Here is a 17,365-nt window from a genome sequence, read left to right as displayed (position 1 = left end):
ATTTAAGTCCTAAGACTAAAGATAATTATGTAACCTTGTTTCAAGCTTTAAAGTCACACTCTGGTTTTAGTTAGTTAATCAGACGTGAAGTCAATGGTAATTTATAGATAGGGTTTCATTACAAAATTCTATAAGACTTGATCTAATTGTATAGGTTGAAGGTATGGTTTCACAATTTCATGGTTCACTGATAATGGTTCAGCTTTGATCCATTTTGACATTTAAGGTAGTTTAATATTATGCAGATAATGGTATCACATTACGTTACTTCATCACATAATACACTAAGATATGAACTATTCACAATGTAGGTCATTAAGATAGTATGACCTCAATTTAATGGTTGAGTGGTTATTAAGTTTCAAGTTTATTAATGTAGATATGATATTACAATATAACTTCATTTGATAATACACTTAAACATAAATGCTACTATCTGAAAAGGTCCTAAGGATGATTTTTAATATCTATATATATATATATATATATAATGTTTCATTGATCAAGGTTAAGTTTGTGGTAAAACACACTTCATAATCAGAAACAAATTTTATATTCCATACAACTTTACCCCTTATGAAAAAATAATCAAAACAAATATTTGATGTATGGTTGAGTGGTCTGAGTTTCATAGTTCAGTAATTATGTTTTAAGTTATCATTAGGTCTCTAAAGAGAGGTATTAATACTGACATCTTCATCAAAGTATATATATGCTGAATGATAACTGTTCATAACAAAGGTCACAACTATGGTTTGATGATTACTTTAAAAGTGTATAAAACATTCTTATTCACGATCAGCATAGATCTGTGATAGGGTGCCATGGTCAATGGGCACATCATAATCTTATTATAATATGACTTTAAAATGTTTACATGTGATGAAACACTGCTTTGAACATGCATACATGGATGAGTATTTTACAAGATTGATTTTAGTCTATTATAGATTATTTTTTTCAATTGCTTGCTTAAAAGTGGCCTTAAAAACACAGAAAATCAAGAAAATCAAATCAAATGCCACTTTACCCTTAAGTGATTGTTAATCTATAATACAAAGATGACACTTGTGAATAAAAATTGAACAGAAGAAATAATGAGATAGGTCATAATGATAGGATGTACATTTAAATATAAATTTGGATATAGTGAAATGTACATTTTGATAAATTAGGACGTAAATCATCAATGTTGAGCTTAAGATGAGTAAAGAAATCCTTTGTGAGTGATATTACAAGACTGCATAAAAAGGCTAGACATATGAATGAAGAAGTTAATGGCTAGTTGGCAGTCAGATTAGGCTATAGATTTGTCTTGTAATACTTTAGAGAGAAGTTATTGTATGGTATTAAGTATAAGTAAACATTAAACATATATATTGTCCTTTTTTGTTATTTATAAGTGACAGGGGAATACCCTATGACCTGATCACCAGTAAAATATTACTGTAGTCAATGTTCTAGTCTTTAGCTATATGTCTGATATTACTAGGTTTTTTATTTAGTATTATATCACAGTTTTTAAGTTAACAACTTCAATAAAAAAAAAACATTTAACCAATATACAGTTTTCAAATTTAAATATGTTGTTACTGATGACAAAACGGAGGTCAAGTTTAATATTGATGTTTTTTCATTACTCCTGTTAATGAGTAGTGTGAGAGTTCTAAGTTTGATGTAGAACATTTTCACTTTACTGTTCAGGAGTTATGATCCATGATATATTTAAGAAATAATTCATGGAAGCCATAGATTTGTTGGAAATTTACACATGGCCTGGGCCGTGATATTCGAATTTTATCCTGAGCGTTAGCGAGGGATAAAATTAACGAATATCACGGCCCAGGCCATGTGTAAATTTCCAACAAATCTATGGCTTCCATGAATTATTTCGATTCTAATAGGACAAATACGATCATTAAAAAACTGAAGCGATGATGGGCATACCGTGTGTGTGGCTGTTCTATTTTACCCACTGTTCGATAAATGTAAAACAAATCTAATAAACCTGCATAAATGATTTCTTAACTAACCGCTAGAAAAAAAAATGTGATTACTTTTTTTACTTCTCAGTAAACCCAACATTTGCAATTTTAAATTTACATTTTTTATCGTAAGCTACCGTTAAATTCACTGTTGACATGTTGTAACCAAGGAGCCGCCATGTTGACTTGCTGAAATTAGTAAATGTGCGAATAATGCAATAGAACAGAAAACAAGCAACACCTACCTCACAATACTTTATTTTAATGCAATTGTATCCGAGTTTAGTAGGTAAACGCAATAGAAAAACCTTCAGCTTTGACGTTTTCATTCGTATGACGTCATGTTTTGAAATGACGTTAATGCGCCAAAATCATTACTGGAATTTCGCGGAATTTTAATTTATTTTGTTTTTGTCCATTTTTCCATTATCTAATGTGTAAATTCTTTTTGTTATGCGTCAGAATCAGAATAAATGTTCTGTAGGGTTTTATTCAATTTTAATTGTTGACACAGCGAAATCCACAACCGTTTACACATAGGTTACGATACATGTGGATTTACGTGGGAGGCATATTTAAACAGCCATTTGTGTACATCTTGGAGTCTGCGCTAAGTATAGATATATCGAGAATTTTATCACGGTGTTGTTTACAAAGCGAAAGAAGCACGTCATATTAGAATGTAAAATGGCTCTATATACTATTTCCCTGCAATAACTAAAGTTCATCTCAATATTGCTGATTTTTTTCTCATCCTATTCAAGAGTTATGGTTCTTGATAGATTTGAAAATAAGCACAGATTGTGGCAGGTCATACAAGCCTGAAATACAGAAAATTTGCTAGCTTCGAAACCAGGTTTAGTTCCCATTTTCTTCAGAAAATGCCTGTACCAAGTCAGAAATTTGACAGATGTTTTGCATTTGTTCTGTCAAATGAAAAATAATATATTTATCATTGGCAGTAATTTGTTGTGATAGTGTTTAATAAATTTATATTTTCTAAGATTATAATGCTAATTTCAGTGCTTTAAACAAGATATATGTATCAAAAATGTCATAATATATAAATAAAGCATTCCTTAAAATAAAAAATTCTGGATTAAGGATTAATTAGGTATACTTGTGAAATTGTTATTGTCACCTTTATAAGATTGAATAAGATTGAGTTCATATGCTTATTGAAATAGCACTTGTACTGGTAAGCTAATAAGCCATTTTCTATCTTTAGATAAGATATCAATGTTATACTTTCTTACATAATTAATTCTTTACTTATATAGTGTTATTCAGATAAAAGGTTTCTCTAATGTTCTGTGGCTAAATAAGTTTAATTTAGAAAATAACCCTTCCTTTTTGTGGAATTATCATTATGTATATTCATTGGTTAGATAGACTGACCTCTCAACTATTCCAATTTTGGTAGTATTATCCCCATTTTCATGTTGTAGCTTAAATAATATGAAATGAGTAATTGTTTGAAAATGGTAGTTTTTGAGTTTGAGAAAAGATAGATGGTATCAGAGCTTGTCTGCTGAATGATATCTAGTAGGTATATATGTAGTTCCTTTCACTGAAATAAATGCAACCCACCCAATGTCATAGAGAGGTGATACCGTATAGCGGGTTATTTTCGTGATTTCCATTGAATAAGTATACAAAATATTTTGTTAGTTATTATTTTAGCGGTTATTATTTTGACGGATTCAAAACTTTAATCAATATCTTTGCATGTACACATTTAAGCGATTTTGTTCTATCCCCCAAAATAAGCGAAAATTAACACCCGCGAAAATAACCCACTATACCGTAATATCTTAAAAACAGTTTTTACATGATGGATCTTTTTGTGTTTCTGAAGTATTTATGAAGATCTCTTAAACTGCAATAAAGTGATTTCTCTCTGATACTGAACTACAGTACAGTTACATTTGGGTTAGCCTGTGAATCAAGCGTAATATTGTCATAGTATTGGCTTGTTATTGCTTACAAGTCAGGATAATGGAATGAAATTACAATGCATTCTACCACAACATATCTCTAAATTGATTTAATTCATGGTGTTCTTGTTCTTTTTTTCTCTAAAAGAATCAACAATGCTCAGACTAATGATATTTCTGGATATTGAATAACAGCTTAATATAAAAGCATTGGAAATTTCAAATTTTAACTAGAGAAAAAAAGTAATCAAGTCTGATTTAATTAAAAGTTTGGGTCTCAGTATTGGTTCTCAGTATTGGTTCTGATAGACAGTGTAAATTGTGATAAGATTTGACTTAAAATTGTATTTATCAACTTTAACCTGAAATAAATTGCTGAAGAAGATTGCTGCTTAGTGAGAATTCCATTAAAGCACAAATTAAGGATTTTTTTTTAACTTTGTAGAGAAATTTTTGTAAAAGAAAATGCCCTCTCCATAAAATAAAAAATACAACAACAAAAAACTCTATAGTCCTTGAAATGTTGAAAGCTTTGATACACTTAACAGAAATGGGAGCATCACAATTTTTTGAAAGAGTATCCTTTGGAATGAATAGTCCCACTTTTATACATATCATTGCTTGATGTATTATATTAGATGTGGTATGAATTTACCAATTAGTTTGATACAATGAAGGCTATTTCAAGTTATATCTAATTGTTTTTTTTGCAGATAAAAATTACCAGAGTTATGGGACTTTGTTTGTAAGAAGCTAGGCATTTTTATGTGTCATATACTGCACTTATGAAACAGCCATTTACTCTAATTTAAGTGTATTCTGGTGAAATTTGGGCTGGTTTTTTTTTCACATTTTCATGTTCTGTGTGTCACTATATTACTTGCAATCAGATTTTGGTTGTTGAAATTGAGTGAAGCCAAAAACCATTATTGTTGAAATGTGCCACAAACCAGAACTGAGAAAATTGTTGATTATGAAAGTATGTACTCCTTCATACCTTAGCACTGCTTGTGTATGTCATAATTTACAATAAAACTAAATGTAAAATTATTTTTTATGCAAACTAGTGACGTACTTGCCAAAAACTTTTTTACACTAATTGTTTAATTTACAATTTTGAATTATAAGTAAAACAAACATACATTTACTTAAAAGAGAAAGGTAACCTAAATTTTACTTTGTATTGAGAAGGATTACAATTATATAGTGACACAGTTTTCAATTTAATTATAATAAGTTTAAATGTCAACCATTCTCTGGTACAAAATCTAATTGTGTAGTCTCAACAGAGATTTAACTGGTTAACCAGAGAACAGCCCTCTTTAGAATTCTCACAACTTATATATAACAATACACAGTTTAAATCTCTCGTTGATATGCTGATTATATATTTATGTTGTATATATACATGCAGCATGTAGAAAAAAATCAACAAAAATCAGTAAAATGGTTTGTTTTTTTGCTTTGGTTGTGTAATTAGAATATTTTTTTATATTAAAAAGTGATGCCAAAAAAATCAGACTATGTTTAATTTTTTTTAAAGAAAGATATTTTCGGGCAAAGGAGTAGGTCCGGTAAGGACTGATTTTGGCCTCAAATTTCAGGTTCATCTGACGAAAGATTTTGACCACTTTTTAAACACTTAAGTGTCTATTTCATTTGATTCAATTCGTTTATGTGAAAGATTTTTACTACGTACTTTAGTCATTAAAAAACGATCCGATTCAAGCTCAAATATGAAAAATCTACCAAATATGCCGAAAAATGTCACTTTTCAGATGGTTTTTGTCAAAAATAAATGTGGCCGCATCCGTGTTCATCCTCAACCTTTATATATGTTATGTATTATCATCAAATACAACTTAAATTTCAATATTAAAGATGAACACGAATGCGGCCACTTTCGTTTTCCACGGAAACCGTCTAAAATTTAACTAAAATGCTAGAATTGTGAAGATTCCAGTAATTTAGCATGACTTAATGGTGCTGGTACGCGATATATGTGCATTGTATTGTCAAAAACAGTCCATATTTATGTAGCAGAAGCATTCTACTGTCCACTAAATAACTAAAGGTTTACATTTTAACAATTTTGTAAAACTGCTATATTTTGGGGCCAAAAAGGGGTCTTACCGAACCTACTCCTTTAGCTTTAGTTGAAATGACCATGTAACTATATTTGACAGAATTGTCACAAGGTTTAACAAATGCCCTGTGTCTACAATTGGTCGTGACAGTTACAGTTATTTCACAGTCAATTCTTATGCAGCGACATAGTCTTATTTTTTGGCATGTGCATATATATATAGATATGTATAGCTTGACACCCTGCAGTATAAAATGATTAAAGGTTTGATGATAGATAAACTATTAAAGTATATGACGTCAGGACCAACAGAGATATTACAATCTGTTTGTCCTCTTATTAATTGTGATTGTGAATCCATGTAAAAAAATTTCTGCAATTGTGTGTTCTTTAAAAATATACATCTTATTATCTATCAACTGTTTTTTAAAATTCATGTAAAGATATTCTACAGACATGGATGCTGCTTAAAGTCTTTCTCTTTCTGTAATTCTTCATTAAGAAAACCAATAGCATAAGAATAATGAGATGTATGATAACCAATGAGACAACTATCCATAAGATTCCAACTTATTATAGGTCACTATGCAGCATTGAACAATGAGCAAAACCCATTCTGAATGGTCACCAATAAAAGATTCTTACTTGACAAATCATGAAACAAGGTAACAATGGCCTAATTTATGACATAAACAGGTTAAAAGGGAAAAAATATGATATGCATGTACAGTAATACCAATGACTACCCTAGAATAATACCTCCTGACTTGGGACATGCAGTAAAAGAAGTTGCAGATTTAAATATTTATTTTAAAAAAAAATTGTGGTTTAATCTAATTGTTATGTTACATAAGAATATGTAAAAGTTTTGAAGAAATATTTTTTGGTGATTTTTGTGACAAAATTTAATATATTTTTGTTTAGATATTATCGCAGTCATTTATTATTGCAATTTTTGAAGAGAGGGGGTAAATATGAGATTTGTTATTGCATTTTAAGGTAAATCTTGGATAAATGGATAATATTTGTATCAGATATCAAGAGGCGAGTTCATTTTATTGCTATACTCACCAAAGTGCAATATTCTCAATAATTTCTTAATATACAGTAATAAGAGTTAAAATATATATATAAATATATTAATAAGATATGGTTAAGCTTTCAAATAAGACACCTAGCCATCAGACAATCATTGGGAAGGTGAACTTTACTTTATGGTCTTTCAAAGTTCTTCTGTCCTACAATAATAAAGAGTTGGTATCCAAGCAGATTCTAATAAAATAATAAATCAATTTATTATTACAATAACTTGTCAATATTGACTTTGTATTACTTACTTAACAATACATGGAAGCTAGACAAACATTCTTACTTCTCTGTAATTATACAGTACTATTTAACTCAAAATTCAATTCTGTTAAACATTGTTATTAAAGGAGTTATGTATTTAACTGGAACAATAGCTCATTTGTAATAAATCTATAAGTTTGTCCAGAAAAGTTTGGTTTCATTTTAATGCTGACACAGTTGGGCAATGAGGGTTTTAGTCAGGTCCTTGCCAATGTAGTTTTTATTCATGCTGGGGAAAAAGCCACATTTAAGTTTCAATTGTATATATATTTAGTGTGGTATATAATACAATTATCCATATCTTTTTATATTAGAAATCAATATTAGGGTTAAGATCCATTATGACTGTTATTTCATGGGACGTCTCAATCATTCCTGTTATGGGTTATTTCATGTTTTCATCCATTTTGATTTTTTTTTTTTTTTTTGATTTAGCAAAAAGTCCACACATATATATTTATTTTAGATATTTTAAAATTTATTTGCTAATTGATATCTTTATGGTATGAAAAAAATCAGTACTTTATATTTTTTGACTTGCATTCAATTATCAGTATTAATGCAATTTAAAGGCATTCCATTATATTTTTTTCTTATTCAATACTGTGGATAACAAATTCATTGAATATAGTTATGTATATTAGATGTTAATGGCATCTGAGTTGTGAAAAGATTTCTTCTTCATTTATTATGCAAAGGACTTGCTAAAAAATATTCTCCCAAAGGACTTATGAACAGACTATAATTTCATACTATATTAACATATGTGTTGTTCTAAGTAAATCAGTCAATGATATGATCTAAATGAAATGGAATCAGATATTTCATGGATGTCTAGTTGTCTAAGTTGGTTAAGTTGGATTATTACAAATATGTATAATGATACCTCTACTTATGAAGTTATATTTTATCTTTCAGATATGGATAAGAATATAAGCTGACAACATGTCTTATTCCGTGTATTCATACTACAGTAGGGGCCATGTGTTGGAGAACGTGGAAAATGGCACGGAACAATGTGCAAGCTGGTTACTACTGCCAGCAGAAAACCTCTGGAGCGTTGGAGTTCGAGCATTTATATATATATTAGCCATATTGTATTTGTTTTTAGGCGTTGCAATTTCTTCGGATATTTTTATGGGTAGTATTGAAACAATTACAAGTAAAAAGAGAACTATAGTCACTTGGGATGCCGAAAAGGAAGAAAAACATGAAAGAGAAGTTTTAGTTTGGAACGAAACTGTAGCAAATTTAACTTTGATGGCACTTGGGAGTAGTGCACCAGAAATTTTATTGGCAACTATAGAAATGATTTTTACTTTAGGAGATACAGAACCTGCCGATTCATTAGGTACTTTTACTATCATTGGTAGTGCCTCATTTAATCTTTTCGTTATTTCATCAATATGTGTTGTTAGTGTATCATCTCCGGACGTTAAATATATCAAAGAATTTGGTGTGTTCATTGTGACAACAATATGGTCTGTATGGGCTTATGTGTGGATGTTATTAGTTGTTCAGTATATATCACCAGGAATAGTTGAACCATGGGAAGCATGGGTCACATTGTTATATATGCCTATGTTTGTTTTAAATGCATATGCTCAGGACTGTGGTTGGTGGTGTAAAAAGTGTAAGAAGACCAAAGTAGATATGGAGGAGGAAGAAGAAAATGATGTAAGTATCTGTCACTTTACATTGAATTATCTCCCCTGGTCATATTACATTGAATTATCTCCCCCTGTCACTTTACATTAGATTTTCTCCACCTATCACTTTACATTGAATTACCTCCCTCTATCACTTTACATTGGATTATCCCCCTGTCATTCTACACTGGATTATCTCCCCTGCCACTTTACATTGGATTGCCTCCCACTAACTTTACAGTGGATTATTCCCCCCTTGTCACCCTCCCTACATTGGGTTATCTTCCCTAATCTATTCATTATGAATACAAATACTCACACAGGTACCAAAAATAGCATATTATGAAATAAAAGGAATTATCTTCTTTAGCAGTTTTTGGGAAGAGAGATATTTATCTCTTTGTAGGAAATGAACTACACTTTGACTGGATAATCAAAGTACCGATAAACAGTGTTACGTACAATTACATCATTGATTGGGCTAATTGATTTATCTTAGCAGAACTAGAAAATCTTTATTAATATTTGCACAGTTTAAACCTTTCACTGGGAATTATTGATCAATATTTATTTTTTACTGCCTTTGTAAACTTTGTATCTGCTATCATGTGAAATCATATTTATTTTGAAAATATATAGCAATATTTTTTTATGCAGCTCTGTAAAAATTTCAACTTGATATATTTCTTGGTTTTATGTTTTTCTGTAAGTAAATAAAGTACTGTGGGATTTAAACAAATAGTACTCAATAATACGAATGACGGACTGTAAACACTTAAAATGATTATTCAAACTACTTTTTATGTTGATTTTACTTATTTTCCTTTGTTTGGTGGATGATTTTCCCATAAGTTATTTTTGTTTGTATACTGACACTACCAATAATTGTAGTTATAGAGAGATTATATACCTACCACACACAATGGGTATAAAGAATAAAGACATACATGGTGGGGGTTAAATAAGATACTTACTTGACTGTTACTATTGGGCCAGCTGATTTCATTTAATTTGTTTACACCATATTCCAAAAAGATAACAGATAATAGGTCAAAAATTATAATCTTTCAAATTATTCTGGTAAAGTGAAATTTTATTTTTGTCATTTTTTTTTTTTTAACTCTTTCAGAGACATGGTATTTGATTGTTGGAAAATTAAAAATAATAAGTGGATAACCCCTCCTTGAAACAGTTGCATTCTATATGCATCGTTTTCACTTATAAAAAAGTTTATTGGTTTCCAGATAATAGATGGATCCAACAATATTTTTGAAATGGATTGAAATTTCAATGATATATTTTGAACCACTATACTAGATTAAATTTTATTTTCCAAAACTCCAAACTCCATACCAAAGCTTAAGATCAAAAACAAGGTACCGGTAGAAAAAGAACTACATTTGTACTTACAATGATAAACAAAAAGCAGTAAGAGTGTTAGACCATTTCCTATCCCCACAACTTACAGTTACTAGCATAACCCAAGCTTTTAAAAATAAACCAGTAGGTACTTTCACTCTAACCACAGACTGCCTGAGTGCAAACTTTGCCCCCGTTGATTAGAAAGGAGATGTACATGCAGCTTACAAATACAGACCACCATGCATCCCTAACTTGTATATTGAGCAAACCATTGGAGAACATTATTTGCAAACACATGTGGAAAATTGTATACTATCATTGCTCATACAGAGCCACTAGATACAAGGGAAGATCATATCAACAGCATGTAAAAAATACCCCAAAAACCCAACCAAATTGCAAAAATCAGTACACCAATTGGTCTCTCAGGTAAAAAGTTGCCTCATAGGCAATCATATCTATTTTATATGGGCAATATAGGACTTTAAGAAAGCTGTTGACCCAATACAGCATGATGCATAACTAATTACGAGATAGATGGAGACATCAATATTTAGCTTTCAAAGTTCCTCAAAATGTTGATCAATGAGAGAAGAAGGAGAAGGAGAATATTCTACAGATATACATGTTGACATTGCGGTTCGGCAAGGAACTGTTTAACACAGATATACCATATACACTTAGTTAGATACATCTATATTGCTGATGATTATTGTCTGTATTGACAACAAAAGTCTCTGTTAGGTCACCAAACTTTACAGACCCAATACAACTGGAGTATTGTCATAACAGTTGGGTAAGAAACTCAATTGCTAAGAAATGATAAATAATGAGTAAAGAAAGAAGTCAAGCCATTTCTACTAAAAAATTTGAACAAACACATACTTTGAATAGATTATCTTGTAAGATCTAAAATTAATTTGAAGAAGCACATCAACAAAATATCCAGTAAAGCCAGAAGTACCGTACTGTACTGTAGAAAATGTTCTGAAGAGTGGAAAAACTGGTATACATATCCATAGTGAAATAATTATTGGAATTTAGAGCTGAAATCTGATATTCTATTCCTTACACATCCAAAGATGTTGATAAATTTAGAGCATTCAAAATTGTGCTGCCAGATTAACCAAGCATGACTTCAAATCTGGAGAAGCAGGATGGTCACTAAAATGATTTTATGTCATGAGCAGCATGATATGTGCCACATGTTATGATGTACCCCTTGTTTTGGTAGGGTTTGTGTTGATAATTCTTGAGAATTCTATATTGTGTCTTGTATACTGTTGTTTGTCTTTTGCTGTTTTTTTTTTTTTTTTTTTATCTTTTTTCTTTTTTTTGTCATGGCATTGTCAGTTTGTTTTTTGACTTGATTATGACCTCAGTATTTTTGGCATCAAATGACAAAATGATGGCGATAACAATGCCTTATCATGGCAAAGGGGTTGAGGTACTGTTCCCATCTGTCAGAGTGTTAAACCAAATTTAAACCAGTCAGTCATTATAAAAGACAACTTAAAGGACGCCAAAAAATTGTTGATTATATAAGCACTATCTTTGTTCAAGGACAGGAAATCAAAAAACTCTAAATCACTAAATAGATCAAACTAAAAACTATGCAACACTAACCAACCCCTGAACACCCCTTGGATCCGCCACTACTTTATCTCCTAAAGATATCCATTAGAAAAATACACTTTATATACTATATGAAATAACAATTAGTCAGGAAAGTCAATATTTTGTTTCTGTGAAGCCTGAGGGTCCAAATTAACCACAAACTTGTTATATGCATCATTCTTCTTTAAAAAAAATGTATGGGATGTCACCCAACTGCAGCCTTGCATGATATAAACATAGAGGTAAAATCAATTAAAAAATCAATTAAAATCATTTGTTAGGGACTTATTGTTATTAAATATATATAGGAAATGAAACTTTTGTGAACCCCTTTCAGAATTATGGTTGATGGTTCAATTTTCTATCTGAGATTAAAAAAATAAAATATTAATAAAAAATACCAGATAGTACTTAAACTAAAATTATGATTTTCTAGATTTAAAGTTAATAGTTGATTATCCTCTTTACATGTTGGCCAAAAACTCCTAGAATTGAAAAGAAAAAGAAAAAAGGTAAACAAACTTAAACTTGATAATACATTTATGGTATTATCTGACTGTGGCGGATACAAGGGGAGGGCTCTGGGGGTTGGAGCCTCCCTTTTTTTGGACGATCAATGCATTTGAATGGGGACATATAGTTGGAACCCCCTTTTAAAAATGACTGGATCCGCCACTGATTATTGTTTTGCTCTTTCAAAAATATTCAGACAAATCCATCACTGTCACGAAATATAGATTAAACTGACAAAAATTGAAAAAAAATCAAAAAGTTATGAAAAATCATGTGAAGTACCAATTCCTGCCAAACTTTGGTTGTAAATGATCAATACATTGAAAATAAGACAGGGACACACTCCTACCATAGTCAGAAATAACTTTAATCCTGATTACCATAATTTTGAAAAAGAATGAAAAGTTTTAGAAAATCCATTATAGGGTTCCTATTATAAATTGCTTTTGAACTTTCTGGTCTGAAAAGGTTTGCATAAGTTGGAGAATTGTTGACAATGTTTCTTAGATCCATGTGAGCATTGCAGGAGGCTGTTTGGAGCCTCCAGTTAATAGAACCACCTTGAATTTATAAGTTGAATTTGTTATTTGAAGTGAACTGTATTTTTTTCAAAGGTACAAGGGATCATATTAAATATAATATAATCACATTTAAGTTCCATTGTCAATGTGTTATGATACTCACCTATAATCAACAGATGAATTGAATATCTCTATTTGTATTACAATCTACAACAACAGAAAATAAATCTTGTTTTATTTAAGTTCAATGCTCTGTTTTCATGATTCTACCATCAATTATATTCTACATAAAAGCAAGTTTCAATGCCTTTTCATTACTAATGTAAAAGAAAATCTAACCAAAGGTATGATCATTACCCCTATTACTCCAATCATTGCATGTGCTGCATGACTGGTTTCTTGTTGGAATAAGGTTTAATATTAAGATAAGAGCACAGGCATAGCACCTTAGAAACAATGCTTCTGTTTAAAAACAGTAATTAAATGCAGATAAGTTAATGTATCAGTGGTTTAATTCATACAGGTTTAGCAAATAGTATTAAACATGTTAAAGGTGAACAAATAATATTGATATGATGACAATAGTTACATGGTTTGGTGGCTCAATTTTTAAACAGGTCAGTTTTAATACAGACAAGTGGAGCACAGTCGTCAAGTTATTTGGAACAATGTGATATATATTAGGACTTTTATATATATATATATTGGTTGGATTATATAACTTTGAGGACCATTATCTGGTCTCGGGAATACTTACCAAAATGGTGTTTAATTATCAATCTAATTACGATAGGGGATATGTTGTGGAATATTTAGACAGCAATACATCAAAGAGGTGTGAAGGATTCATATTGTTACCAGCTGAAAACCTTTGGCATGAAGGGGTCCGTGGATTTCTCTATCTCCTTGCTTTGCTTTATATCTTTCTTGGAGTGGCTGTCGCCTCAGATATATTCATGAATAGTATTGAAGTGATGACAAGCAAGAAAAGAACCATTACAAGAGTTGACCCAGAGAACCCAGACCATGTTGTGACTATAGAAGTATTAGTATGGAATGAGACAGTGGCTAATTTAACATTGATGGCTCTAGGTAGCAGTGCTCCAGAAATTCTCTTGGCTGTTATAGAGCAGGTTCTAATCTTAGGAGAAGATCAAGGGGATTCACTAGGCACATTTACTATTATAGGAAGTGCTGCTTTTAACTTATTTGTCATAACTTCTATATGTGTCGTCAGTGTTCCTTCACCAGATGTCAAATCTATTAAGGAGTTCGGAGTGTTTTTAACAACAACTTTTTATTCCGTATTTGCCTATGTTTGGATGTTACTTGTTGTTCAGTTTATATCTCCCGGAGAGATTGAATGGTGGGAAGCATGGCTTACCATAGCTTTCATGCCATTGTTTGTGTTGCATTCCTATGCTCAAGATAGTGGGTGGTGGTGTCATAAGTGTTGTAAAGGAGCTTCTGTGTCTGATGAAGCAGGAGATAAACCAGTAAGTTCATTTAACTGTAAATTGTCATAATATTTGCTTACAAACTTTAAGAATGATCATAACAATATCATTAATATGCACATGGGGACTCCCAGGTTTTGTGAATTCTGTGGTTCATTAAAACTCAAGAGTTCTCGAAATATCTGAATAAAAAAAATTCTGGTCCTCGATCACTTACCTATTTCTATTACAAAATATCAAAATTGTGTCGGTCCTTTGCAAATTTTGATGGTCAAATCCAGATGGTCAAATCCCTAGGACCACTAGATACTGAATAAAATAGGTAATTTAAGATTTGTACTATCCTTAGTCTGAAAACAAGACAAAATTGCCTGCAATTTTCAAGCAATGAGATAATAAAATAAAGTACTATATATAGTCTCTAAATCTGAGAGTCTTTATATTGTCCAACTTGATCTGAAAGACGGGTGAATATTACAGCAACAAACTTTATTACTACAATGTTTTAATATTATTCACATTTTTGAAAAGGAATCGTTCAGAACGAGTTGTTCATACTGAGTTATTTGAAGGCATTGAAATCATTTGACTGGTAGAAGATCTGTAATTATGTTAGGTTCACACATATTTGTTCAAGCTTTAAACAAGGATCACTAACTATCTGTTCACTGTTCTCAGGGGTTCAAGTTTTCCCCTCTGAATTTACAAATATGGTAAGGGGCACGTTACAGACTTTTTATTTGCTCAATCAATGTCTTCCATTTACCTAATAACATCAGTTTCCCCAGTAAATAAAACCACAAGTGACCACAAAAACTGAGTTCTCAAAACCTTTTAATATCTGGTGGTCCTTGAAAAAAACTGCTTGTGAGTCTCTACTGTATCTTTTACAAAATACCCAAATTTTGGTGGTCAAATCCCTTTGACCAACAATTTTGGAGAACTCTTCAAAAAGTGACTGAAAGTTTATGTATTGCTATGGAAACTGCATATTTCAATGGTTTGCATTTGTTCTTCACATGGGGTATCAGGTCCTTGATCTATAAACTTTTTATACTATAAGGTAATAGTCTTTTTAATTTCAGATGTTTTCCCATGAATGACAAAATTCATAAATTAATTTCTTGTTTTATCCATTTGCTATATATATATTTATTATATATGTATTATATATCAGACTTTTAAAATTTGAACTACCTTTTTTGAAGTAAGTAGCTCAATACTTATTAAAGGTTATAATAATGATTAAAATCTGAAATCTTTACAAGATGAGACCTAGTGTTCTCAATAAAACAAGGTCATCAGTGTATTATATCAATGTCACAAAAGAGTTTGTAAATCATTACATGTTACTTAAAAAAAACAATACGTGTGGGGAAATAGATTTAAATCGCCTATCTTGTACTATTATATAAGTTATCAAATTATTTCATTTGAAATTAATAACGACTTTAATTGTGTTGCCATGGACTTATATATTCCTTGGCAACTGTTGCAAAATTATTTGAATATCAATATTAGGAAGAACATATTTTTTTTTAATATTAATGGTCTTTTCATTTCGTGTTCTTGATGAAGTTGATTGTCCAAAAAGACAAAACAAAAAATGCACAAATGTATCAATATCAATTATCCACTGATTTTATAGTTTATAGAAAACATTTTGTATTATTGCCAATGAAACAACTATACACCATTGTTCAAATGAAGTGGATATTAGCAATTATAGGCAACTATACACACTTCAACAATGAGAGAAAAAGCAATGCTGTGCTGTTGCAACACTTTCCTAAATAAAAGAGGAGAGAAAGATACCAGAGGGACATTCAAACTCATAGATCGAAAATAAACTGACAAAGCCTGGCATGGCCAAAAAACATTTAGTACCAAGGCATACATTTTGCAACTGTTGCCAAGGATACCTAGAGTGAGGGGATGGTTATGTGCTGGTTAATAGAACATCTGAAGTTGATTTAGATAATTACGTTATTAATGGCGAATGGGAATTGTTAAGTATAACAATACAAAGAAACGTAGTTTATTACCAATGTTGTCCAGAACCGTTTCCGGACGTCACATTTTACATCCATATCCGGAGACGAACTTTATATTATATGTATAATGTGTTTTCAACCCTAATTACACATTATGTATGAGCCTGTAATTCAGGACAGTGGTTGTTGTTTGTTTCTGTGTATCATTGTTTTTCCTTTAAATTGTCATAAAAGTAAGTAATTTGTTTTTGATTGAAGCAGCAAGTATAATTGCTCAAGCTTCTAAATATAAGTTTAAAAGCTAAAGAAGTTATTATATAAATGAACACCCTCCAAGGATGTCAGTAGTTTGACCTAGAGCTATTTCCATCCTTTTTCAACCATCAACATTATGTAGTTAAACAATTTTTTTAGTATCAAGTCATTTTACGTTTACAAAACTAAAAGTCATAATTAATATCTGGTGACATCTTCCCATTGAGGACATTTTGAAATTTCAACCCAAGTATTAAACTAACCCAATATTACTAATATCAACACCTATTAACCCTTTCCTCAATAGAAATATTTTTTTGCATACTTGATTGCCATAGGATTTTTCAATAAAATGCTGAAAATATGCTTTAAAGTATTAATGCATTGGGAAAAACAAATATTTCATCAAATAAATTTAAGTCATATATTCTTAGGAATATCCTTTTCATATTGGATTTAAATTTTTTAATTCTGATGCAGACGTTTCATAGTCAAAAGCGTTTCAACTGAGGTACTACACAGGGGTCAAAAGGCGTCATAATGGAGGAAAGGGTTAAATTGATTTTGTTTTCAGGTTTTGAAAAACTATTTTTATACCATGGATAAGACATTTGTAGGCAGCATTATCAGGATAAGATT

General features: G+C 30.7%; 1 protein-coding gene across 20 annotated transcripts in view; it reads left to right on the top strand.

Moving 5' to 3' along the window:
• The window catches only part of LOC139519411 (sodium/calcium exchanger 2-like), a 97,719-nt gene that overhangs the window by 35,947 nt on the left and 44,407 nt on the right, over positions 1–17,365 (top strand). For 8 of the 20 annotated variants that reach the window (XM_071311495.1, XM_071311489.1, XM_071311484.1 and 5 more), the window contains one exon: positions 8,277–9,035. In XM_071311495.1, the coding sequence (XP_071167596.1) occupies positions 8,304–9,035 (732 nt within the window). In that variant the 5' untranslated portion in view covers positions 8,277–8,303. Of the gene's footprint in view, positions 1–6,982; positions 7,008–8,276; positions 9,036–13,532; positions 14,517–17,365 lie in introns of those variants that run through there. The other 12 variants (XM_071311483.1, XM_071311480.1, XM_071311475.1 and 9 more) reach the window with 10 other exon arrangements.

Source organism: Mytilus edulis, chromosome 4 (assembly GCF_963676685.1).
Source record: "Mytilus edulis chromosome 4, xbMytEdul2.2, whole genome shotgun sequence".
Taxonomy (NCBI): Eukaryota; Metazoa; Mollusca; class Bivalvia; order Mytilida; family Mytilidae; genus Mytilus; species Mytilus edulis.
Note: the sequence above shows the minus strand (reverse complement) of the source record. Positions and strands in the feature narration are given on the sequence as shown.